This window comes from Penicillium subrubescens (assembly GCF_028828155.1).
Source record: "Penicillium subrubescens strain IBT 31985 chromosome Unknown utg000007l_segment0_segment0, whole genome shotgun sequence".
Lineage (NCBI taxonomy): Eukaryota > Fungi > Ascomycota > Eurotiomycetes > Eurotiales > Aspergillaceae > Penicillium > Penicillium subrubescens.
The window spans coordinates 3034983-3061488 of record NW_026643157.1 but is presented as its reverse complement, the minus strand read 5'-3'; the positions used below and the strand labels follow the sequence as shown (position 1 = coordinate 3061488).

The 26506-nt window shown below is 51.0% G+C and overlaps 8 protein-coding genes across 8 annotated transcripts; 4 read left to right on the top strand and 4 right to left on the bottom strand.

Annotated features, from left to right (window-relative positions):
* Window positions 1-480: 480 nt before the first annotated feature.
* N7473_010873 (uncharacterized protein) lies at window positions 481-2130 on the top strand (the record flags this gene model as incomplete). The annotated part of the gene is made up of 2 exons (XM_057156812.1): window positions 481-832; window positions 881-2130. 2 exons carry the CDS (start codon window positions 481-483, stop codon window positions 2128-2130), a joined length of 1602 nt encoding a protein of 533 aa, XP_057005467.1.
* A 576-nt stretch (window positions 2131-2706) lies between these two features.
* Window positions 2707-5463, bottom strand: N7473_010872 (uncharacterized protein; the record flags this gene model as incomplete). Its single annotated transcript, XM_057156811.1, has 3 exons — window positions 2707-4721; window positions 4776-5277; window positions 5347-5463. 3 exons carry the CDS (start codon window positions 5461-5463, stop codon window positions 2707-2709), a joined length of 2634 nt encoding a protein of 877 aa, XP_057005466.1.
* Window positions 5464-7107: 1644 nt separating this feature from the next.
* On the bottom strand, window positions 7108-10322 carry N7473_010871 (sodium/calcium exchanger protein; the record flags this gene model as incomplete). Its single annotated transcript, XM_057156810.1, has 2 exons — window positions 7108-10023; window positions 10092-10322. 2 exons carry the CDS (start codon window positions 10320-10322, stop codon window positions 7108-7110), a joined length of 3147 nt encoding a protein of 1048 aa, XP_057005465.1.
* Window positions 10323-10846: 524 nt separating this feature from the next.
* N7473_010870 (condensin subunit BRN1) lies at window positions 10847-13575 on the top strand (the record flags this gene model as incomplete). The annotated part of the gene is made up of 3 exons (XM_057156809.1): window positions 10847-10923; window positions 10984-11548; window positions 11611-13575. 3 exons carry the CDS (start codon window positions 10847-10849, stop codon window positions 13573-13575), a joined length of 2607 nt encoding a protein of 868 aa, XP_057005464.1.
* Window positions 13576-14066: 491 nt separating this feature from the next.
* Window positions 14067-15361, bottom strand: N7473_010869 (uncharacterized protein; the record flags this gene model as incomplete). The annotated part of the gene is made up of 4 exons (XM_057156808.1): window positions 14067-14602; window positions 14662-14748; window positions 14804-15260; window positions 15326-15361. 4 exons carry the CDS (start codon window positions 15359-15361, stop codon window positions 14067-14069), a joined length of 1116 nt encoding a protein of 371 aa, XP_057005463.1.
* Window positions 15362-16658: 1297 nt separating this feature from the next.
* Window positions 16659-17279, top strand: N7473_010868 (nuclear transport factor 2 family protein; the record flags this gene model as incomplete). Its single annotated transcript, XM_057156807.1, has 2 exons — window positions 16659-17180; window positions 17241-17279. The coding sequence occupies 2 exons, from the start codon at window positions 16659-16661 to the stop codon at window positions 17277-17279; spliced, it is 561 nt and encodes a 186-aa protein (XP_057005462.1).
* Window positions 17280-18068: 789 nt separating this feature from the next.
* On the bottom strand, window positions 18069-19701 carry N7473_010867 (uncharacterized protein; the record flags this gene model as incomplete). Its single annotated transcript, XM_057156806.1, has 3 exons — window positions 18069-18623; window positions 18680-19147; window positions 19213-19701. The coding sequence occupies 3 exons, from the start codon at window positions 19699-19701 to the stop codon at window positions 18069-18071; spliced, it is 1512 nt and encodes a 503-aa protein (XP_057005461.1).
* A 4660-nt stretch (window positions 19702-24361) lies between these two features.
* On the top strand, window positions 24362-26191 carry N7473_010866 (C2H2 zinc finger protein; the record flags this gene model as incomplete). Its single annotated transcript, XM_057156805.1, has 1 exon — window positions 24362-26191. One exon carries the CDS (start codon window positions 24362-24364, stop codon window positions 26189-26191), a length of 1830 nt encoding a protein of 609 aa, XP_057005460.1.
* Between the last annotated feature and the right edge of the window lie 315 nt (window positions 26192-26506).

Genomic DNA, 26506 nt, shown 5'->3' with positions numbered 1-26506 from the left:
TCTTCCTTGCTCATAACGGCAGATGACCTTGATTGTGCACCACCGCTGATCACCCCTCCTCGTATTACCCTTTTTTGTACATTCTGACTCCTTTGTATCTTTTCTTGCCTCCCAACTAAAACCAACGATCAGTCGGAAGCAGCCGAACACCGTGCCTAGAATATTCTCCATGCTCATGCTCTGTTGATCTGACTGTCTCATGGTGGCTATATCGACTTCATATTATAGATTGATGAATCTGCGTCCCTGAAGATCGTCTTCCCATCTAGCAGGTACAGCCTTCAACATCCAGCAACCCATTGCTATGCCTGCCTTTTCTGGATATCGTCATCTTCGCCCTTCGTGTCTATCCATGATGATTACCCTTCAATTTCCGGGCGTTTCAATGGGGATATATCAATCGGCATTATCCAGGAGATGATGAAGTGAACAGACAGAGAGATAGCGCATCGACTTACGCTCGTTTCACTCTTTTTCATCATGCTTTCAAACCTATCTCGATTCTTTGTCGGGGTGCTTGCATTGCTGAGCGCATGCAGCACTGCCGCGGCGGCATATCCTTATACTGTCTATCGTGGTACCTTCATTCATCTCCCTCGCTTGAACTCGACTTCGGACAAGCCGGAGCTTGATCGCAACCAGGGTGTTGTTTGGGTCTCATCTACAGATGGACGTATCAAGGGATACGACTGGACTGTCAACGACGATGCTAGCTTCCAATCGTTTTTGTCTAGCCATGGCTGGAACGATGGCACTAGTAGACAGGGGACTAAGGTCGGGGTTGTCAAGTCCAACGATGCTCGGAATGAGTTCTTCTTCCCTGGGTTCATTGGTATGTTCCATCTCCCATTGATACTTCAGCGATACTAACAGATCATAGACACTCACATCCACGCACCGCAGTTCCCCAACATCGGTCTGTTCGGATCATCCGGACTTCTAGACTGGCTAAACGAATATACCTATCCCACCGAGGCAAGCTTTGGTTCCAAGTCAGACCCTAAGAACCAACAAACCGATCCCAAAAAGACACCTCCAGCGGGACTGCGCGTGTACGACGAGGTCGTTAATCGCACTCTCGCCCACGGCACAACCTGCGCATCCTACTTTGCAACAATCCACGTCCCAGCCACCAACGCCCTGGCCGCACTCTGCCATTCCCACGGCCAACGCGCCTTCATCGGCCGCGTCTGCATGGACAACAAAGACATCTGCCCATCCTACTACATCGACCAATCCACCGAACAAGGTCTCAACGCAACAAAGTCCACAATCGACTACATCCACACCCTTGACCCAAACGGAACCCTCATCAACCCAATCATCACCCCCAGATTCGCACCCAGCTGCAGCAACGCCTCGCTCGAAGGTCTCGGCAAACTAGCCGCATCCTACACTCCCCCGCTACACATCCAAACGCACATCGCAGAAACCCTAGACGAAATAGCCCTCGTCCACCAACTCTTCCCCGAATCATCCAGCTACGCAGACGTCTACGATAAAGCACACCTCCTCACGCAGCGCACCATCCTCGCCCACGGCGTGCACTTGAGCAAAGACGAACGAACCCTCATCCGGGACCGCGGATCTAAAATCTCACACTGCCCGTCCTCCAATTCCGCCCTCGGCTCGGGTCTAGCTCCCGTCCGCATCCTCCTCGACGAAGGTCTCACCGTAGGTCTAGGCACAGACGTGAGCGGTGGATACAGCCCTAGTATCCTGGAAGCCGCCCGCCAGGCCTGCCTCGTCTCTCGCCTTCTCCAATATAGCTCCGAGTACCAGACCATGACGGGCAATGCCCCTTCGAACGGAAGTGAAAAGCTTTCTGTCGAGGAGAGTCTATACCTGGCTACCCGTGGTGGAGCAGCTGTCGTCGATATGGCGGATGATATTGGTGGTTTTGATAAGGGGATGATTTGGGATGCGCAGTTGATTGAGTTGGGCTCTGTTCCTAATAACACTGTTAGTCTTGTGGCGAGGGGTACGACTATGTCTGGGGCTGTGGGTAACGTTGATTTGTTTGGGGATGAAACTTGGCAGGAGAAGATTCAGAAGTGGATGTGGAGTGGTGATGATCGGAATGTTAAGAATGTGTGGGTTCAGGGGAAGTTGGTTCATACTAGGGGCTGAGTGATTGATGGAGGATTGTTTGGTGACTTGTATAATTTGATTTCTATTTGATATAGTGGTCTTGGAGGGGAGGATACAGACCTTATATGTTGTTGCCGTCGGATCTATCAGTCATTACCGATAAGTCTATATGTTTACCGTTTGTTTCTGCCCAGAAGAACGATATAGGTCGCTTTTGGTCAAAGCATCATCGAAAGTGATTAAAGAAGCCGCATGGTCTGTTTAGTCTGGGTTGATAGAAGCCCAACAAGCGATGATATTGCTTTTGACCAAGGGCATTACGCAGAGACTGCGTGCCCGGGTGATTCCTCAATCTTCATTTGAAACCTGACAGCAAGGAAGTATTTACAATCAAATTGATAACTTAAATTATATCTCAATATATTCCAAATTAACGGTAAATGACCGTGTTCTATTATAATTTGAACCATATTTTCCTGACGTTCTGCAGAGGAAAAAAAAACAAAAAGCCGTCCAAGAATAAAATGAAAAGACCATTATGATGAGAGTGGAGTGTCCATTCTTGAATAAGCATGGATGGAAAATCATCTCCACGGTATATGTTTACACCACGCACTAGTTAGAAGCATATGTGATCCCAAAGTTCACAGTCTTCACAGTATCATAATCCCTCGGGTTCGAACGGTTGCCAAAGATCTTCAGCGCACGCACAACAATCGAGTAATTACCAGCCGGAACATACGAGCCATTCGCCAGCAGCCCAGTGAAAGAAGTAGCCGTGGGACCGGTAGCACCCTCAACGGTCCGGGGAAGGGCCGTCTGGGGGTCCGCCAAGGGGAGGATAGCACTACTGTTGGCAGCCTTGACACCGACTAGAAGCAGATCCGTGCCCATGGAGAGCTTGGTCTGGAAGATGGGGTAGCTGGTCTTTACTTGGCTGAGGGTACCGTCCTGCTTAGGGAGAACGAATTGTTGGTTGGCCTGGACGCGCTCGTTGGTCTCGCTGTCGACGAGGATGTTGCTGCCTGCCGTGGTGTCCAGGATGGTCACGTTGCGCATGGCGGTGGCAACACCCAGGTAAGGAACGGAGAAAGAGTCGTCAGAGGAAGTACCGTTCAAGGTGATGTATCCGCTGTAGACTGGGATGCGGCGGGAGACGAGACCCTTGGGAAGAGTGGCAGTGACCTTTAGCACGGCGGATCCGCCAGCGGCGACGAGAACGCTGGACGAGCTGAACTTGAGCGAGGCGCCAACGGTGGTGCGGTCCACAAAGTTACCGAGTTTGTTCCGCTGGGGGATGGAGCTGTTATCTGGCAGGGTGTAGACAGTAGCAGCACTGACATGGCCAACAGTGTAAACACGCGGCGAGGAGCCGGTGTTATTGATTTGGATATAGGCCGGGGCAATATGCTCGGTATCGTTGAACGAGATGGTGCTCACGTTGAACTTAGTGGTGGTGTGCACCAGCTTATAAGCATCGATAAGACCACCACCCTGCTGCGCAACAGATCCCAGGAAAGGCGAAGCAGTGACACCATCGTGGAACACATTGGGGTTGGAAGTAGTCGACAGCAGAGACTTGATCTCGGCAGGAGTAACCTTGTTTTTGCCACGAGCCTCCATCAGGAGAGCAATGCAACCAGCAACGAAGGGAGTCGCCATGGAAGTACCACTGTCAATAGCGTAGGCGCCCTCGGCGACCGGCCAGGTAGACAACATGAATCCACCAACTCCAGAAGCGGCCGTCACTGGGAGAAGCTCATTGCTGGGACCCCACTGGGTGAATTCACTGATCTGACCACCCGATTGGGGGTTCGTCTCGTTGATGAAGATCGTCTTGGCGTACGCTTTGCTGATCATGTGCAGAGTAACGTTGGCGCCAGATGCAGCGAGCTTCACGAACTTCTCTCCAGTCTGGGCGGAGACCATACCCAATCCAGTGAGAGCAGGGTTCGAGACGGGAAGCTCATAGGTGCCAGGCTCGTTTAAATAGAAGAGAATGTTCTTAGCACCGGCATTGACAGCGTTGGTCTGCTGCATACTGCCGCGGCAGCCACCATAGCGAATGAGAACAATCTTGTCAGTGAGGTTGGGGTGGTTGCCCGTCCATGGCTGGCACGAATCACCGACGACCGAGGAGTTGAGGCTGCTAGGGTACAGGGCATATGTGCCGTTTTTGAAGTCGGAGGTGCCTGCGATCTGCCAGCCAAACTGCTTGGTGGTGTTTCGGGTTGAGTAAGAAGCGCCAGTCAGCAACAGAGGGCTATACACGTTGTTGACAGATCCGATACCGATGCCGGCAGAGTTGTCGATACCGTTGGAGGCGAGGAACAGACCGAAGCTTCCGTCGTTACCGGTAGCAACGAAAGAAGGAATACCAGCCTCAGCCAGCTTCTGAATCAACTGTCCCCAGGGCTCGTCGCTCCAGCCCTTGTAGGTACCAAAGGAGGCGGAGATGATGTCTGCCTTGTCTTCGTAGGCCATCTTGAAAGCAGCGGAGACGATATCAGTGCCCGTTTTTACGACCTGCTTTCCAATAACCTTGTAGTGACCAAGAGTCACATTCGGGGCCACACCAGTGAAGTTGTACGGGTTGGGCTGAGCGGCAATCAGACCAGAGACGTGAGTTCCTATAGTCAATTAGCCAAAGTCTATACATACTTTGGGCCTATTCATGGACATACCGTGTCCCTCGTGTCCCTCCCATGGGTCAGAAGTGTTTGTCAAGAAGTTGAAACCAAATTCCACGAGACAGCCTTTGCCAAAGCAACCTCCAAGAGCAGGATGCTTATAGTCGATGCCCGAATCCACAACCGCCACACGGATACCAGTGCCCAGGTAGCCCTCCTGGCGAAGCTTGTCAACTCCCGCCATGATGTGAGGGTAGTCATTGCCCTCGTGGCCCGCAGTGTCACGGCGGCGAATGCTGTGAGAGTGAACACTACGGCGGAGGGGCGCGCCATGGGCGACTGAGGAGACCTCACGCCGAGGCTGTTCCAGCTCCCGAACGGGAGAAACCTTCTTCACTATAGGCCAGGAAGAGATCTGCTTAACAACGGCAGCCTCGTTCTGGTTGTCGTCCAGCAGAGTAAAGGAACCACCGTGGAAAAGAGCGAAGGATAGGTCGTGGTTAAGATTGGCGGGGATGCCATGGTCCTTCAGAGTAGAGAGGAAGCTGGCAGACGACTAGAGTACGTGTCAGTGAATTAGTATAAACAAAGACATAACTAGTATGGGACAGCATTGATGACAAACCGTCGTAGAATCAACAAACTCGACAATATACTTCTGGGCAATGGGGTCGCCATGCCCTGCCAAAGCCACTGGCAGGGCAGCCAGAAGGGCGCCCAACCATGGCCAAACAGGAGCCATGTTGAGGAAATGTATTAAAGAATGGCTGGATCCAAAAGATCCAAAAAAGAGTGACTGGATTAAACAAACCTTCAAAGAGTGACGAGGTTAAAGTAAAAGAAAGATTGTATTGAGACAAAGGGTTAAATATCCGGTCTACATAATAGAGGTATTACATTATCTTTCATAATCAGATGCACCATAGGGCCAGCCCCTATTATCTCTTCTTTCGCACATCTACCGAAAACACACGGCAGGGCTTGTCCACCCTTTGGCAATGTTTTGCGCTAGAATCGGAAGCCTTCGGCGGGGCCGGATCTCGTATTGTTCATGATCGGCATAGATAGTCGCCGATCGGAGTTAAATTGGGCTAGCGCATCAGGTACATCAAAAAGGGTCCAATTATGAATGGTTCTTTCGGAGATTAGACCATCGATCAATTGATCCATCGTGTATGCAGAAGCTTCTATCAGTTACTGTGTCCATGACTCTAGGATCTTATTGTGTTATTGTTATGAAGTTAAAACTAGTCCTCGAGTCTACCTGGGATGCTTAATGTGAGCGAACCATTGGCGCGTGCATTATTTTGACTTTGTAGGAATGTGCCATGGGAGGGTGATGTTGATCTTTCCTACTGGTCCCGGCATCGTGGTCCTTGGTCCTTGTGGGCCTGCCAAGGACAAAATTTATGACTCTCCTCGGAGACGAAGATTGCAGACAGATAATCGAATTGCCACAATTTGGCATTGGGTAGATTTCTTCTTGAGTTGATAGGATATGGCACATGTAGCTACAGACAGAGGCAATACAGTGCTATAGAGGACGAAAGGACGAAAAGACGAAAAGACGAAAAGACGAAAAGACGCAAAGGTTGAAGTTCATAATTCCAATCATTGAACCTTCAAGGGGCCCGGGCCCAACGGGCTTAGACCTTTAGAAATTCTTGGTGGGTTCATTCTCGACCTTTGCCCTCTTTCGTGCAGTTTCGCTCTCTTACACTGGGTATAGAAGAATGATGATATATCGCCAGCGGAATGCCATTGCAAACTGCTAGGATTTATGCTTCGCGCCGTTATGGTCATTTCTCTTTCCATTCGCCCGGTTTTGCGGAGAAGGAATGCTTCTGAGATACAATAGTCCCATTGTCAACGGTACGTAGGTACGGTCTGCTTCAATATATACCCGGAGTAAAATTAGCCACACCTAAGTTCAAAAGTCCACGTTCACCATCCCTACCTTTCAAAGTCTCAGGCGCAGTGCTTTGGAAGTTTCAGCAAACATCAATCTATGAGATGCTATGTGAACGCTACCTAAGCAGTAGGTGCAACTCTCTTCTGTAGGGTGGTCGGTCGCCCGGGAGGCATTGCACTCGTTGCAAACCTTTACCATCTAGGTAGAGGCCACCTAGATTGCCTACAAAATTGTCGCGAGATTGGTCCATAGACTAGTAGATAAATAAAACCATTGATCATGCAATTCATGTACACATTGTCATGCATCTGGAATATGGAAGTAGAATCGCACTTCTGCAAACAAAAGGAAAAGGCGTGAGAAGATGCTGAAAAGAAATCAGATGCGCAAAACGTATACTCCACACACATCAACGCCACCGCTGCGGAGTTCATCAAAACAAAGATCCCATTCGACACCATCAACGCAAGTGAATCATGATGCAACCTCCGCAATCACATTTCCCAAGGTACTCATACACCAAACTGCAATCAAACCCCACCCAATCCTGCGATCCATACGCCAATTGTTCAATGGAACTACAATCAAAAGACCAACAAGAACAAATAAAAGGGTGGCACCGCTGATAACCAGCACCTTGGAGATACTGATCTCATAGGGAACCCGAGTGAGCATCTCGTCATGTTTGGGAGATGACTTGCCCGGGCTGAGAGTCATGTATAAACCGCCAAGACCGACACCCAGGAGAATGTTGAGCATGGGTCCGCCGAAACAGGCGCTCAATGCCATCACAGGATATCCCAGTCGGGCGACGGTGATGTCGGCGACTAGATCGCCGAGCGAATTGCCGACGGCGAAGATGGTCAATCCCAACAGTGAGTCGGAGATGTTCAGAATCACACCAATGGTCTTGAGCACTGAGACCACTTCTGTCGCGATGGTGGCAATCCAAGAAATTGCGACTAAGAACCCTAGGAGGGAAAGGAAAGATCGCCATGCAGATGGGAGAGATTGGGGTTTCGACATATCTGATGTTTCATGCTGGTGGAAGTATGACTGGTCAACGTGGCTATTATGGTGCCATGGTCGACGGCGACGGGTAGATGTGACGAGGACACTCAAACACAAAAATGAGAATAAAAGAGACACCAATGAAGGCAGAATGAGTTTCTTCGGATCGAGCTCTTCGTCTACGGTACTCCAGGCGATTAGTGTGACAAAGAATGGCCCGGTGAAAAGCTGGATGGAGATGAGCCAGCGATTCCAATCCTTTACTTCCACAGATGCTGCATCTGGGGCTGCATGTGGTACGGCCGGCAACTCAGAATCCCAGCGTGGGCGGGGCGAATATTCAGGATGTGTGGACTTTCGTCTGGGATGCGAGGGGGCGGAATGTCCCTCAGGAAAAGGCTCGAGGTGATTATGTCCATTGGGATGAAGGGTTGGACTGTCTCCAGGTAGTCTCACCCTAGGTGCTGGATTGCCATTGTCGCCAAATGGCTCAATAATCACGGCAGGAAAGGGATCCAGCTCATCAGCTTCTGACACTTCAGGTTCAATGACTGGGACAGTGATTGTGAGAAGGAAGACACTTGGTGCAGCGATTATTCCCAACAGCCGTGCTACTATGGTTTTGGATTTCCAGCCAGCTAATGTTGGGAAAAGGGTGCAAAAAATGTGCGCAGCAGGAGGAAGGATTGAACTCGGCCACCATTTCATCAATGGCGCTTTCAATGACGCGCTGTCATTGGCCGTGTCATATAGGCTGTCATGGATCATGAGTTGCTCCGATGGGCTCGCCACTGGGTTGGGCAGACGAATACTGGGAGCACGGGATGATGGAGCTGAGGGTATATCGATGAATGCGGGGAAAGGCACAGCCGGGCTTTCTGGACCAGCTCCAGAGGGATAGCTTCCATTGCCTCCTCGCGGTGAGACTGGGCCCGAAGAGCGATCATGCGTGGTCGATGTTTGGTAATTTGGCGAATGGAAAGCTCCCGGCGGTGCTAGCAGGTCTGGGGGTGGAGGAACAGTCGGCCCGATAGTAGGGCTTGTGTTTGGTGATGGGTGCTCCGAGGATGAAGGAGAGGCAGTCAATAACGCATTAGTATCAATGCGAGGAAGCTGAGGAGTCTGCATCCCACCAGTCCTATCTGCAGGCTCATTCGATGGACGCCTTACGGTCAGACGAGGAGCTTGGCCTTGTCGATCAAAGACACTAGAGTCAATCTGTAATCTATCGGCATCATTCGCTGAGACAGCTCGGGCCCTTGACCCCTCTGCACTGTGCGGTGATAGACGATCATTGACAGTAGTTGGTCTAGTAGCACGGGGATGTGACGCTATGGAGCGCGTATCAAATGGTTGAGATGAATCATCGCCATCGTCAGAGTAACTACTTAGGCTGATCGTTGGATTATGCCCGGTAGCTCTCGACTTTTGAAGTGACTGAAGGACTGATTGGAATTCCAATGCACCAACAAGACTGGGACGAATCGGGTTGATAGTATTTCGCCTCGATAGGGCAGCAGGTCGATAGACATGCATATTGTCGCGAATCTCCGCCAGATACCTGTTTCGTGTCTCGTCATCTTCGTCCTCTTCCTCCTTCCAAGTGGGAAGGCCACCTGATCGTTCCAGAAGGTCGAAATCGTCTGTTGACGCTCCACGGAGAAGACTGCGAGATTCCGAAGCCACGCCTGGATCGTCGTCTTCCATTTGCTGATCAATTTCCAGCTCCTGGTTGTCAGGGATATGGAAGTGGGTTCGGGCTGCTAGGTCCCTCTCGTACTTCCGACGGCGCCGAACGAGATACCAGTGCCAACTAACGACCAAAATCACGTAAAAGACGTACAGAGCAACCATTGCAGCTGCCTCCCAAGCATGAAGGCGACCATCGGCCACCAAGATCATGCTGAAGCTCACTGCGATCACAAAATACCCGACATCACGGACAAAACTCCGCCGGGCGACCTTGAACGGACGGACCAAGGCCATAGAGCCAGCTACTACTGATGTAATGAAAGTCGCCGCACCGATCAATTCTCCAATCGCCAAGCTCCCGCTATTCGATCGCATAGCGGCGAAGGTAGAGAAGACATCGGGACTTCCATTTCCGAACGCGAGAAAGGTGACGCCTGTTAGGCTCTCACTCAACCCAAGGATACTCGCTAGCGTACTCAAATCGATGCATAGGAAGTCGCTGGCTGCAATGCCGATAGTACTGAAAAGTAGCGACAGCCAGAGAACTATGATAACGAACGCCAATGGTTTGGCATTGGGCAGGGCGCAATAGTAGAGCTCTAGGTAGGAGAGGAGGCCATCTTGATGGTCGGGGCAGTTCTCGCGCACATATGCACACTGATCTTTGACATTGCGAACTAGGCGACACTATAATTTGGTCACACGAGGACATGGTTAGCTACCGATACCATGCCACGAGAGGGGAGGGGGAATACCTCTGGTTCGTCAGCCCGCCGTACAAGTACACCCGCTGCTGTACGCTCATGTGTTTGTCCATTCCCATATCCCACCAAAGTCCAGCTGGCCACCGCAAGCACTGTAATTACCAGAAGCGACGCATAGAACGGTCGAACCGAGTATCGAGGGCCCGAACGGGCGGGCCGCAGGAGGGATGGTAGCCGGTTCATGATGGAATCCGAGACAGCTGCATGTTGGACCCAGGGCATACCAAGGGACTATTCGTATATCGCGCGATACCCTCCAGGAGAATAAGTCAAGCACCAAGATCAGGCGCCATCAAGCTGGCATTGACTTGTCCCTACCAATGCGGTGAGCCCGGTGATGTCAGCCTAGCAATAGCGGAGAGGAGTGGGCCAGTGCACGAGTCTCCGATACGCATGCTTGGCAGGTCCCCTCGTATGGACAGAAGAGGGAGATAAGAGGATGAAATGTACAATTTGGGATTTTAGAGTAGATGAATGGTTATTGAATAGTCATAAAGGGAGTTCTTTTTGATGGAAGCTCAGATGAAAAGCCTAAGGTTGCATGATGATACTTAACTTGTGTTGGTGCCTTATCTCTGTGGCATCAACACGTGATAGTCTACGCTTCTGGTCTCTGCACCCCGCCGTATGTTTGTTGACTTCCTCATTTGTTTGGGTCGCCCCTCCTGCGACTGCACCCAACAACCCTCGACGCATATTTCGACAACAGCGCATCTCGTTATCCCCGATCGGGGGCAACTACAACCATGCCTCGTGTCGCAAATAAGGCCCACCGTCGCTCAGGCGGCGGGAACTCTACCCCTCAGAAGAACGCGCCCATCAGGTAAGTGCGCCAACAGCATCACCAGGCAACGGAGTTGACGGAAAACTAATCCACCATCAGGATTCCCCTCAACGATGATATGGGCGAGAAAGCGGCGCGCATGGAGGCCCGCCAAGCCCTCCACGACCGCCAGATGAACCAGATCAAGGCCGCAGTCAAGACGCCGATGCCCGCCCGTCGATATCGCGAAGGAAGTGACGATAGCCCCGCGACGCCTCGAGGATCCAACCCTCGTGGTCGCGAAAGCGATGTCAGTGGCCGGGGTGTGACGCCGATGAAGCGCGTGCCCATTCTGGCAAACTTTGAGGAATGGATGAAGATGGCTACCGACAATAAAATTAATGCAAACAATTCCTGGAACTTCGCCCTGATCGACTACTTCCACGACATGTCGCTTTTGAAGGAAGGAGACGGCGTCAACTTCCAGAAGGCGAGTTGCACACTCGATGGTTGTGTCAAGATTTATACCAGCCGTGTGGATAGTGTTGCGACGGAGACGGGAAAGCTTTTGAGTGGCTTGGCCGACAGTCGCGATAAGCGAGCCCGGGATAATGAGGCCGAGGGAGAGGACGGGGATGAGGACGAGGATGGTGAAGAGGGTGGAGGACGCAAGTCGCGCAAGAAGGTATGACAGACTGCGGCGCAACCAAAACACGGACCTATAAACTGACTGAAGGACTCCTCTAGACACGATCGCATGAAGCCACACTCGCGCCGTCGTTCAACTCATTACAACTTAAGAAATTTGAACTGGAGTTTGCCGTTGATCCTCTCTTCAAGAAGGCCTCCGCCGACTTCGACGAGGGTGGTGCCAAGGGCTTGCTCCTCAACCATCTCGCTATCGACGGACATGGAAGAATCGTGTTCGACAGCAGTGATGATGCAGTTGATGATAGCTCAAGACCTGCTGAAGGCGATGGTGATCGCCAGGAGTCTGCGGACCCAGAATCACAAGACGAGGAAAAACCAAAACCTACCCAACAGGCTACCGATACCTTTGATGACGACTCCGACATTGACCTCGCCACCCTGGCTAATCAGTTCTTCCCGGATCTCGATCGTCTGGGCGAGCAGGATATCTGCCCCTCATTGAAGAACTTTGATCTTGGTGACCCTAGTGGAAACCTTGATATCCCTCTCCTCAAGGCTCCCGAGGATTGGAGGCATGAGAAGGCTGATGAGGGTGAGGGTGCTCAAGAAGACCCGTCTGGTATTATGCTCGACGATGACAATGCTGTCGGCTTTGATGACGATGATCTGGGTGGCTTTGACATGAGTGGTGATGCTGGCTTCGGCGACGGTGGAGAGGTCTGGGCACGAGAGGCCGCCTTGGAGCCCATGCTCAAAGTTCACCGACTTGACCACGACGGTCAGGATGCTGATGGCGATGAAGAAATGGTTGACGAGGATGCCTTCGCTATCTCCATGTCTCATCAACCTAGCAAACAAGACCATGAGAGCATACTCAGTTACTTCGACAACGCTCTCCAGAAGAATTGGGCTGGTCCCGAACATTGGAAGATCCGAAGGATCAAAGATACGACAGCCGCCAGGGACACGAGTTCGGCACCCAAGCAGCGCAAGGAGAAGGAGCCATTCGAAATTGATTTCTCTGCACCACTTGATCCTGCAATTGCCGACCTCATCTACACCCCTGCCAGTTCCAACTCTGCGATCTCCGTCCCGAAGACTCAGTGGAAGACTAAGGGTCGTAATCTGCTACCCGATGACAAGCATTTCAACTCTAAGAGCTTGCTTAGTTTATTCCTGAAGCCCAAGGCCCGCATGGGATCAAGGAAACTCTTGGGTCGGAGAACACTAAAGGCCGGACCTGAACAGGTATCCGGGCACGGCGATATGGACGAGGCATTCTGGGCAAACCACAAAACGGAAGATACCAGCGCTGAAGAGGGCGTTGGTGGTGCTTATGATGCCAATTTCTTTGCTGACGACGATGGTCTTGCTTTCCCGAATGGCATGGACCTTGATGACGATGATGATAACTTGCCATTTGCAGATGCGCGAGAGATGTTGTCACCGGCAGCCGAGGGCCGTCCAGGAACTGCCGTCGGGAATGCCACCGGCATCACCGCTTTGTTGAATATGGTCGGTGCAACTCCTGGCCGTCCTGGTGCAGGCGGATATGGATCCCAGCTTGTGACGCAAGGTGGACGCCGTGCACGACCAGATTATGTCAACTACGCTCGCGTAGCAAAGAAGGTGGATGTCCGACGACTAAAGGTCGAAATGTGGAAGGGCATGGGTGAACGTCTGGTGTCTGCCTCAGAATCCAGCTCTGCTTCACAGCCAGGAGCTGTGTCCAGTGACCCTCCAGCTGAACCTGACAGTGAGGCTGATGAACCGGTCCCGCCAACTCCTCAATCGAGCAGTCCCGCCAAGGCCCACGACTCCGACAAGGATGGTCGTCTACGCTTCACGCATATCATGAATAGTTTGAAGACTGTCTATCCCGCCGAGATGTTGCGCGACATTAGCACATCATTCGGTTTCATTTGCCTACTCCATCTGGCCAATGAACAGGGCCTCGTTCTGGAGAGTGACATGGACCAGATAGCCAACGGCGCCATCAGCCTGGAGGAGATATTTGTCAGTCGTGATGCCCACGCCATCATCGAAGAGGGAGGAATGTGATTTGTGGGGTACAATTCAGTACTTCATTTGCATGTACAGTCTTCTGTTTGGATTAGATGTGCCTCAGCCACTATTTTGGTCACGAATGACGGACAGAATGGGAATTTGGTAGATCATTTGGAGTTGGGTCGGTTTCGTCTTTTGCACAGTGGCGTCTTGGTCTTTTGCTCTACCAATCTTGATTGCTTCCATCAATGCACCTTAATGCAGCCCATACTAGTATCCTTCGATCCAGTAGTTGGCAACCTTTTCTAGCAACTGTAATCTTTCATAATCAAAGAGCGTGTTCTTTGAGCCGCTGTTTTCGTTTTGCCTTGCAAACAAAATGGGTTGAGATGGGCACCCAGATGCATATGGTCGCGGAGAAAGAAACGCATCTCACTATGCCTTCTTTTTTTTTCCCCCTCCTCTACTCCTATTCCTAACAATGCCTAAATGATCTTGATTTTGTTCAACGAGACACATTTATTTCTATTTCTATCTCTATTCGCTCAAGTGACACGATATTCATTCGTAACAAGGACACCGTAAGTAGGTGTAGGATAGCGCGGATTAAGCGCCTCCTCATCACTATCAACCGAGACCCCTTTCCCAACTACCACCCTGTCATGAACAACATTTGCCTCATGATATGAATCACAATGTGATGGGGTAAACGAGCCGAGAGGAATTCCCTCGCTCTTCTTATGTTGTGCGGAGTCGCCGAAATTTCTATACGAGCCACCAACGCCTCGCGAATACCGGTGAGAAGGTCGCGAGTTGCTATGAACCGTAGAGCTATGTGCGTTGACAATGAATAAACGGAAGGCGGGTAAACAGGAGGTAACGATTGCAGAAGTATTCTCTAACATAGAGAATAGTTGAAATTTTATCGGATCGACGTTGTGGGTTTTTGGGTTTGTCATGACGAGGCGGAGGATGGCGAACATGATTGGAATTATTGGGAGTGAGAATATGGCGATTAGGATCCAGCGTTTTCGGGGGTTGACTTTTAGTTTGTGGAGGAGTGGGAAGGGGATTATCATGACTATACAATGTGGTTTAGTAGGAGAATGTGGTGTTGAAACGAGATCGGGGATTACTTACTGCAAATATCGCCGGCGATGTCGGTCCCAACCGAGAAATGGAAAACGAGATTCGAGTAGAATATGTCTTTCGCGGAAGAGCATTTCCCTAGCTGGAGTCAGACTATATGCTCGACACAAACAGCAGCATGTGAACATCTTACCTAACGTGAAGAAATCACGAATAGGATCACAAGCAAATTCCTGCAAAACCACACTTATGATCCACGTCGACGCAGTGACTCCACACATAACCCACCAGAACAACCTCATGGAGGAATTCACCGACTCAAATAGCTTCCAGAAGAAGAACAAGAGGGAGAATTTAACCGACCACAATGTAGTCCACAGGAGAATATCGGCGGCATACTGCAACTTGAGAAAAAGCGATGCTCGGTCCATGAATCCCTCTGTCGGGAGTTTCATGCCGCATCCGATGTATGTGAGCTCGTACATGGGCGCCATGGCAATTTGGTAGACGATGGCGGTTGCTAGGTGACATATCAAGGCGAAGAATATCCAGTAGTCATTGACGAATAGCCGTTTATTGGTTTGGTATTGAGTATGTGTTCGAATGGTGACAAAGATAAAAGCAAGAACGACGCCGATCCATAATAGAGCCTATTATCGCCGGAGTTATATTAGCTCGATTGTTTCCTATCTCATGTCGTGGAAAATCTGCTTACTGTCTGGCCTTGTTGAGATATCAATGGTGTCTCCATCGTGGCCTCCGCTCGTTTCTCCCAGCTGGAGGGGGAAACCCGATAGTCGAGTCCATACCTAGGTACCGTTCTCGCACAATCCGAGGAATCATGTACACAAATGCCCAGCGAGGTGTTGCTACCTATTTTCGACCAAAGTGTCACCCATTGACCTGACGAAAGACGCAAAATTCCAAAAATCTACGACCAGGGGAAAAACACGAACCATATCAGCGCCCTGGAAATTTAATAAGTAGTACCAGAGCACCCTTCATCATCCATTTCTCAGACCCCGAGCCTTCTCAATTCCCTACAGCTAATAAAATTCAATTCGTTATGTGGAAAGTGCCGCCAATCACAAGCAGCAACGATGACAACCCTTGTATACACCGGTGGCCCTTACACAGGAACACTTGAACAAATCGGGTTAGATCTCCATCTGAAGCCGTGCTTTGGGGGCCAATTCTGTAACTAATTCATGGGGTTTGACCCCTTGAGCAAGCATTTGATCCTTGGGGCGCTTCGGTTACAATCCTAGCCGTTACTGAACAAGTTAGAACCCTTGTCTGAAATGCTTACGGACCATGGCATGGCCATCTAGCGTTTACTGCCCAATTGACTCAGTTCTTTAGGAATTGCCAAATACGAGGCATCTAGGCCAAGGAGAACGCAGGAATCCTTGCCTAGTCGGTTTATTGATTAGTGTAGCCGCGGGTTAGCCGATGAGATCCGAGGGGAGATCTCGAGTTTTGTTCTCCCACTTGAAAGCCTATTGTAATTAACACCGGGATCTCGTTCTTGTAGAGAACGACGAGGCTCGGAGGTGGCATCGGAGCCAAAGATGTCAAGACTTGCTTGTTGGATCCACTTCGATGGGACCCGACTCCAGCCTCCGAGCCTCCGAGCCTCCCTAAGATCGCGAAGCGAACCCGCCCTCCCGTCCTGTCAAAGCGTTCCCCGTTCCCCCATTCTCCACCGAGTCCGCTCTCTCTGTACTGTTTAATATCATCATTCTCCCGGATTGGCCCTTGATCAATACTCTTAGCTTCAGGCGCTATCCCAATTGGTCCATTGTCTCACTAGCAACGCCTTAGCTTATATACAGTAGTACGTACAATAGTAGGAAAAATTGTAAACGAAAACGAATAGTGCCTGCATCGGACCTCAGGGGAAGCATGAACCGTTACCGAGATTAGTAGTTAGCGGGGAAAGAACAAGAACCATAAGACGCGAGATCTCCCATGAAAGAAAACAACATCCTACTCTCTTTCTCAATTCCTACTTTCGTTAATATTTATCTCGCCTCTCTCTTAACAAAATGAAACTCCTTTCCATCTGCGCACTGTCCCTCGCCGCGGCTAGCTCGGTCCTGGCAACCACAACCACCGACGTCGCCCCCATTGCACTTTCAGCCGTTCCTAACAGCTGCACGCCCGAGGTTTATACCGACGCTGGCACAATCGAGGCAATTCGAAACACACTAGCCATCTACCCCTTCGCCATTGATGGCAAGAATTTCGACGCGCTTAGCAAGGTCTTCACTACCGGCGCTGTAGCCAACTACTCCGCGCCCCTCAATGTCTTGACCCCTCTGTCAACGATTCAATCCGTTCTCCAGACAAGTCTGGCATGTGTGACTACCCAGCATCTCCTTGGTACCCAATGGATTGATATCATCTCCCCTGTCTCCGCTAAGTCGGTGACGTATTTCCGTGCTGCCCACTTTGGTAAGGGACAGACGGAGGGCCAAGTTCTTTATGCGTATGGCCAGTATCAGGATAACTGGGAGCGTCAATTGACTGGTTCTTGGCGTATTGCTCATCGGAACTTGGTTTATATGGTTCGTTTAATTAACCGACATTTAAGACTGAGGAAGTTTACTAACTCGATTTCCATGTAGGGTCCTCAAATCGGTAACGAGACTGTTTTCTTGTGCTAGATTGACGTCGATTGACGTGTCTTGTGTTGATACCTGACTATATGCTCTTCTGTACATTATACTTAGATCCTACCTGTTAGAAGCCTATACCAAGTCTATTCGATCAATACTTTAGGTATCTTTTCCAACTAGTCCATCAGGTGTCATACCCGCATATTGTCTTGCAAGCAATCTACTCAAACTCGTATCAACACGCCAGACAGGTGGGTATTGCTCAATGTACGGCTGAATGCGGATGCCTTCCTATATTTCTAAAAGTTGGGCTCTAGGTAAAGCGGAAATAGTACTTAAGTTCAGGCAATGTCGAATAGAGCTTCCCTTTGGAAGACAGTCAAAGGCGCTATAACAGACGCTTTTCGTGTGATCGATGATCTTCCAGCATACAAAGTGGATTCCCTAGTCATTGGGGAGCTAGTTTCCTTGGATGAGAGATGGATGGCATGGAAGGTAATTAGAGAGGATCCAATTGAGCGAAAAAACAAACAAAGAAAAAAATCAAATTCACAATCCCTCCAGTAGGTATAAGGTATCTGTACTATCCACAAACTCCAACACGCCCGCTGTACAACTCAAGCCCCGGTCCGGACCGAGGCCCTAACAAGCAAGAGCACAAGCACATAATTAGTTCAAGGATCGAGCACTCCCCTGAATACAAGTGTATGTTCAAAGTTTTCATGTGACAGAATTGTCACAACACATGGTTTTCAAGATTTTCACATTTTTTTGTCAATAGATTTTCTGGTCAAGATAAGAGCTAGGTTCTCAAAAAGCCCGGCAATCAAGCGGGAACTATTTGTGCACCGCGGCTGGGAAGGTCGGCATCATGGGGCTTGTGTAAGCGCCCGGGATAGGCACAGAGCCGTAGTCTGCCTCGCCAGGTGCCGCGGCCATATGTTGAGGCTCGTTCTTTAGCGGCGGGGAGGGCGACCTGGGCGCCTGGGGCGCCGCGAAGCCATCCTGTTGCACGCGAGGCGAGGCCTGTTGGACGCGGATGGGTGGAGGCTGGAGCTGGAACGAGGGGGTTGGCCGGGTTGGAGAGCGCGGTGAGGCGTACTGCGTTGTCGTTGGCTCGGCTTGGCCCTTCTCTGCTGCAGAATAGGGGTCTACTGAGATGCCGTATGGTGACTTGGGTGGGTAGCTTGCGAAGCCGGGGAAGCCGGGGGTGTTGGGGGCGGACTGAAGACGCAGTTGAGCGAGGTAGAGATCCGAGCGGGCCTTGTCACGCCCGTCCATGGTCTTCATGAGGCGACGCTTGGTCCAGAGACGGTAAGCGACGACACCGTAGATGAGCAGGACGAGAACTTCGATGACGACTTCGATGATGGCGCAGACGAGGCCCCAGTCCTGCGAGATGTTAAAAATTGACAACCAAGGTATAGACCATGGGCGTATGAACGAACCTGAAGACGGCAAAGAAGCGCGTAATCTACCGTGTTCGAATAGATCTCTTCACGCGTGTTCTGATTGCAAGACCATCCCCACATATCCTTTTTATTGCCGGAAGACTTGGAGTGCTGGTAAATGGCCGCGCCGACAATCCACATAATGAAACTGAAGAAGAAGAAACAGATCGAAAACGTGGTATAGTAGACGGTGACCTTTTCGGCGCGACGATGCCCGCCTTTCCAATAACCCCAGAAGACAATCAAACACGCAAATAGAGAGAAACAAGCCAGGCCGAGTAGCAAGTACTGAGCCCATGGGTTGGTGCCCTCTGCCCAGGCGGGCAGACCATTACGTGAGGGAAGGCTCTTCGTGGCTCTGAAAATGGTTAGGGTCGTGGCCAGCAGGGCCAGCACGATCAGACTGCATGAGAAGTTGACGCCGCGGAGGAAGATCTTGGCGATGCGGACCCGGAGTTTGATTCGCTACATTGGTATAAGCATGGTGCATTTAGACAAGGGTGAATCATGTGTGCGGGAGATTCTCTTACCAAGTCACGAGCATTCTCTTTCTCGGCTACTTTCTCCTGCTTCTCAAGCATATACTCCTCTCGGAACGTTGGGCTGAGCGGGTTCAGAGACTTCGCCGTGTTTGGCACCTTCAGCCCACTCCTCAATGGCGAGGCGAGGGCAGGTGTCATGGGCGGTCGCGAGTCTTCGGCATACTGTGCGGGGTGGTTCGCAGCTACATAGCCGAAACCAACATCGCCAACGCCGCCGTTCTGCTTTTGCGGCGGATCAGCGAAGGGAGAGCGGCTCGACGACTCAATCGGCGAGTGCACAGTTGTGGCTTCGGCGAATCGAGCGGTGCGAGGGCTCTTCAGCGAGGCGCCGCAGCTCTCAGATGAGCTGCGGGTCTGCTGTGTCGTATGCGGTTGTTGTAACGGTAGGTCACCCATTCCGCTGTGATAAGAAGCTCGGGTCAGGTCAACAGGAATCACGGGCTTGTCCGTTCGAGGAGAGTCGCTAGCGTTCGACATTGAAGGCAAAAGATGCGATATACAAGGAACGAAAAACAATGCAGTCAAGAGAACCAGCTCTTGGAGGGATCCCGAACGAAGAACTAGCTTCACGGGAGGGATTAAAAACGACTCGCTTCCGGGTGCAGAGCTGAGTCAAATTGGCTGCTGCGGAGACACCTTCGTGGGAGGGTACAACGGCTGAAAAAGTGAAGTTCACAAATTCAATACGCTGATCAGATCGCCTTGGGATATACCGTGTGCGAAACCTGTCGTCCACGGATATATAGACTTGCAAAAGAAAAGACAAGAAGCCAGGCGAAGCGACAGAGATGCTCAGGAAGAGAAAGACATTTGGAGAATGGGAGGATGGCCACTGGGTGCTTTGAATATCAATCACACTGGGTTGTTCGGCTACTCTTCCTCGACGACCGAGAGGGGCAGAGCTGCAGCCCATGGCTGGTCATCACTCGAGCCATACCCAAGTAAGCGCCGAGGGCACGATCGCGCAGGGCCAACTAGGATGATGATTGGAGACGCAGTTCTCGGCGAGCTTGCAGGATGCATGTTCACACCTTCACGGCCCGTCCATCAGCTTGTGTGACTGGCTGAGCGGGGTGATCAGTCAAGCTTGTCACAGTGGAGCCCCTGGCCAGTAAGCAGGCTGGAGAGTCCCCGTTGGCCCCGTTGCTACTCACGATGCACGCCCTATCACCTCAACCGGCGCCAATCCGCCGATCGGCTGGCCAATCACAGGATTTGCAGAACCGCCTCGACCTTTAGACCTTTGGGAGGAATGCATTTCCGGGGTGGAAGTAGTGCAAAGTGCAAGTAGTGTGAGAGGTTGGAGAGGTTGGAAAGGGAAAGAGGAGGGGTTGCACAGGTGACAAAAATACCCGCCAACCCGGACGAGCGAGAGAATAATCCAAAACGTGCCAGTCACACAATAAGCACCGGGCCCTGCTTTTTTGTAGTCCGTGGCGGCTGGAATTCCTTAATATTTGAATCCGACTGGATTTAGCAGATCTATTCTCGTCGAGGACAATTTACTGTGATGAGTCTAGGGAGGGATATTTGGCATGTTTGCACCCACCTTGAGGGGTATATTTGTAGACTTGGTGGCGTGTATGCCAGTCTAAAAACCTGCAATAACATTCCTAGGCTTGCAGAACAGTGGATTTTTAGCCTTCAAAATCGACAAGCCATCCTAATTTGGGCAGCTTCAATTACCCGAACATTGTCACTTACTGTAGATGGAGATATACTAGTGAGTGATGGTTGAATTTAGCAGACAGCAGATCCCCGCCACAGCATACTCGCATAGGGGTTTGGCATGACCAGCGAAACTGGCATTCTCTTCACAAATCGCTTCCGACTTCTTGCCCTATATACAAGATCTGATTCCTCGGAAACCTGGCTGATGGCTCAGTCAAGTTGATGACACTTCACATCTTCCAATAGTAGGACCCTACCTAGCCTAGGTATCCACAATTACCAATCGTCGCTGGATGATTTCAAAGAGACTGATCCAGGAGATAGATATTTACTTTGCTTTTAGCCTTAATACAAAATCGTCATAATGGGTAGGGTAAGAAGTGTCCGAAGCCGCTCCTCGGCTGGCTGCATGGCTGGGATAGAGTAAGCAGCTAAGAAAGACCTATATTTTCACGTTATCTGCGCTCCAGTGACGTCCATTAGTCGACTTACGCTATCCCAAGCTCGAATTGTGGTACTAGGTCACAACATCGTCCCCCCACGTAAGACTCTCTTGACCGTGAGTCTTCATCTGCCTTACTATACGACCCCAGTGGCGGCTTGTCCCAAAGGACAAATATTTCACTTTAAGCCATATGTTGTGGCAAAATTGGCCTCCTCCTTATGACCGACAGACATGTTGATAAGGCTTATGTGAGGATAAGTGTGAGTGCGAGATAATGTAGAGAAGAGCATCAGCAGTTCTGATGTCTCAACTTGGTGCAATTCTTGGGGGAGTCTACTATGAAGAGTTCGAGTGTGGATAGTCATGGGGAGGATGGAAGCAAGCTTATCGTGAATGCCTAGAGATAACTAAGGACTCAGTACAGCCACAGTGACCCTTTAGTGGTCATCAGGTGACAATAACAGTCAAAACCTGTCAGGTAGACTTTCATCAAATTGTAGGCCAAGTTTAACCATCTGCTCAACCTAGTTCAACACTCTGTGTTCTCTTCTGACCGATATTCCTCGAGTCAAGTCAAGTTCTTATAGCATGTCTTAGGACAGCAAATGCGTAGTACGGAGCGGTGAGATTCACACCCACGCATATCGATCAGCATACAATCAACGCCATTCCCCAGGATCTTCATATATTGTCGATCCGGTTTATCAAAGGATGATTTCGAAAGATCCAAGTTGTCCTACGAGCGGATAGACACCCAGATGTGGGGTTTCGCGTATAGATCTCATGCAAAGCACATAAAAATAGATCCGGATCAAGACAGTAAGTAGCACAGTAACCTGTACACATGACACGTTACACAGTGGACTACAGATCGAGGCTTAGATGCGAAAAAAGACAGCAGAGCCTCCGAAGAAGGGCAATGGAATGTCCTAACAGTATGTCCTTATCCAATTTCCTGTACGTATGTACTCTCTTTGTTGGCTCTTTGCGAGTCCACTCGGGTGATATAACCAGACCGACCGCATAGATGTGACTCGTCTGTTTGGATAAGGCGGGACAGCTCCACCAGTGTTTAGAGTGGCTAGTCCAATGAGATCACCGAGAAGAAGTGTGTATGCATACTATGCAAGAGACCCTGCACCATTTACGCCCATATCGAGTAATGACAAGTCACTTCAATATGCTGCATCTGCCCGTCAGCCTCTGCACAGCCAGAGGAATGGGGCCCCGCTGTTCGTATCGGGGTATACTCCGTAGATTGCCTCGTTCAGGCCAGGGCGCTACGTGAAATCGGGCGGAACCCGTTGTAAGCATGATGGATTGAGAGGGGAGGGGACGGGGATGAGGATAGTTTATTGGGCCAAGAATGTGCCTCAGAGGGCATTATTCCACCAATACTCGAGAACAGTCGAAAGGGTATTCGGATATTCTGGGGAAAGGGGGTATATACATAGAGTGCACTCGTAAGGCACAAAAAAGGTGTTCATGATGAGCGAACCGTGACACTAGTTGATCTGCCGGACCGCTGCATCCAGATACGATGGCATCTTCTGAAATCTGCAGGAATTAGTCGTCTGTAATTCATCATTGTTCATGCCTGCCAAGATGATCATTAATGCCTCGGTTGCCACCAATTTGTCGGATGACTTCATGATGGTACTACGTCATTGGAACTGGTTTTGCAGACTGGCTGAAAGAAGGTATAGAGAGTGTGACGTTCCTGACGTGACTGCTCTGTTTCCCCCTCTCTCAGCCGCACTATTTAATATTGCACCTGGATAGAGGTGGCCTCACAGGGCCGTTAAGGATGATTCAGGTTTGAGTGGACGGCATGAAGAGGAGAAACGCCTCGTGTTGGACCCACGACCCGCCACACGCGTTAGCGGGCTACACAGCCTCAATCTTATCCTAGGTAAGTGGTACATAATATTACTGTGGAGAGTGTATATATAAGGATGTACCCAGTACATTAATCTCCTCCATCCCCGGGTCAGGGTTCATCTTCAAAGAGCCTCGACCGTGACCGCCTGGTATGTAATGATACGGTAAAAGGTGTAATGGATCATCCATCCGTTCTTATTGTGGTGGACACTATTATGTACAATTTTCTGCAGTTCATGATAGAGACAGCAGCACACTGACACCTACAATCATATATTTAAATCATTTTCAAAAGTAAAGTGCATTACTATCTATCTATATAGTTCAATCTTTGCAAGTAGTCCCTTGCAAGTAATGTACAGTCTGTATATCTGTAGATACAACCCCGTATTCTATGTATCGACTCATACCAACTTCCCAACTGCCCATCCTCCTCCAGTTTCCCCCGTGCCCGGTTTCTTGTTTCTGTCGCTGCCTTTCACTACTCTTTCTCTTCGGGGCTTTCAAGCTGGGGAATTCTGTCATTTCTCTAACCTCACAAATGCCAACTTGAACTTGATTCCCAGTTAATCTATCACATCTAGTCCCCTTGCTATACTTCTTTTTGCCCTACCGACCATACTATACTTACTATACACCTGGTCCATCAGGCATACCTCTTCTCCATCGTCTCCCTCTTCTTCTCGTTCCTGCGCCTGCAACACCCGCCACGGTTCCAAACTTCCATATTTCCACGCCTCATGGCCCCGTTCCATTGACTCTTTGACCAATCTCATCAATTCCACTTCCCTCCAATTGCTATTAACGCCCCGGCCAGAAAGGCCACCCCCTGGGACTCTGGGACATTCCGGGTGGATCGTCACTGGGCCTGACAAGTGCGAAAGCTGAAACCAACCTCGTCAGCTTGCGCCACACTCGGTTTCCAGGTGAGAAAGGAAACGCCCCACACGCCCTGGACTTCGCCTTCAAGCAAGACTCCTGCCTGGCTCTGCCTATTCCCTCCCCCTCCTCCGATCGGTCGACTTGCGCGTCGCCTCTCTGTTCTACCTCAACCAATCTAGCCTCTGGGTGAAGTCGGTCGTTACCTTTCTTCCTGTCTTCCCCAGCTTTTCATCGATTTTCTCCCAAGTTGATTCTAACATGACCTCGGAAATAGCCGTTGCTTTGGTTCGTCCACCGCTGCAGGCTGGCGCGAATCCTTCTACCTCCATGGCGGCATTGATGCACACGAATAACGAGTCCATCGCCGTCTCCAATTCCATCACCGGCACCACCGCTTCGATCGCGAGTCCAGAGTCCATCTCTTTTCTGAAACCTCCCGGCAAGCACGAATCCAACTTGAGCTCTATCGCCAGCGCCGGTTTGCACGTCTCGCGATCCCAGTCTTCCCAAATGACGAGTCCTGCCCCAGCGCCGGTGGATCGCCCGGTCGACCAAGAAAGAGATGTTGAACGGAATAGCTCACAGGTGGCTCGCGAGGCCTTGGGGGCCAGCGAGAAATCGCCTGGTCCTACAATCCACGAACCATCGGTTCATGCATCACCAGAGCAGATGCAGGTCGACTCACACCCAAACGATACATCATCAGACCCTTACGGAACAGCCGATCCCAATCAGAACAATCTAATGCCGACGTCCACGGTCGCGAGTCCAGGTCCCATTGAAGAGTCCTTGCATGGTGGAGACCGGCCTCGCCCGCGAGAGGACACGGAGATCGACCAAGATAGTAACAAAGCCTTTTCGTATCCCATGCCCACCGGTGGGATCAACGACCCGCGTCGAGGACTGAGCTTGCCGACTTCCGGTTATAACAGAGGCGGCCCTCGCTCCCCCTCCGCGAAGAAGCACCGTTGCCCCTACTGCGCAACTGAATTCACTAGGCAACACAACCTCAAGAGTCACCTCCTCACCCACAGTCAAGAAAAACCGTTCGTTTGCCAAACCTGCCAGTCCCGGTTCCGCCGACTCCACGACTTGAAGCGACACACCAAGCTGCACACTGGCGAGCGCCCACACACCTGCCCCAAATGCGGGCGACGATTTGCTCGCGGCGACGCGCTCGCGCGACACAACAAGGGTCAAGGCGGATGCGCTGGTCGGCGGGCAAGCATGGGAAGCTTCCATCCAGAAGATGACTATGTCGACGGTCACCACCCAGACGACGGAATGGATGGTGTAGTATACATGGAGCCGGAGCGCATGGATGAGGAGGATGAGCGACGGCTCGGCCATCCCAACATCCGCCGGCACGATACCGATCAAATGGCTCGAGCGGATTCCCCTCACGCTGGTCGCCAACCCAGCACGTATCCGCCGATCGCCGCTTACCGTTCCAGCCTCCCCTTACCTCAAGGCACACAAGGTGGCTCGGGCGCATCATTGACATCGGCCGCACAGCCTACCAACCACACTTTCCCGCCCGCCGGACACACATCTGGAGCGTCGATTTTCCCACCGTCGACTGTCAGCGATAGCCCGAGACCGATCTCTCCCAATGCTCTACCACCGCACGACCCGAACGCGCAGCCCCCGCACACAATACACTCCCCAGGACTGGGTCAGTCGTTACCGCACCCCCAGCCATATACCCGAACGAGCCAGTCCTCTGCGCCTAATCATGCCCCGCCTACCCTCGGTCTTCCACCGCCACAAGCCGGGGTCCATCTGCCTCCGCCGGTCATCAACTCTCCGCAGGCACGCTTCGACCCCCAGAGCACCGCCAAGCACACACCCACCTCACACAGCCACTCTGGTAGCTACGGGTTCACAGCGCCCAAAGTCGGACTGGACGGATCAGATTCCTCGGGTGGTGAAATCGAGAAGCTCTGGGCATATGTTCACGACATGCATAAAGAGTTGACTAGCCTGCGCACTGAAGTTGCAGCCCTGCGCGCGCATATTGCATCGACAAATGCGCTGACTGCTCCTGTACCGGTCGAGGTAAACCAGGGCAATCCCGGTCCGCGATAATAAGTTCTGCCGCGCCGTACTGTTCAATTGTTCTTGGTGTGTACGATATGAATATATCTCCCTGATTACATCCCATCGGTTCTGTGGTAGAGCCGACTGTCGACCTCCTTCTCCTACTCTGTTCATACTGTTCGATTACACTATCCCAGCGTTTCTGCTACGCGGACGTTCAGTCTTTTGATGCCCCCTTCCACGATCATACTTCCGACACTTGCCGGCGCTGGTGGTATTTTCCTTTTATTATTTCTGTTTTCTTTTTGTCTAGTGCACTAATTCTTCCATGGTGATGGAATACGAGGTATTTGATATCTTGGT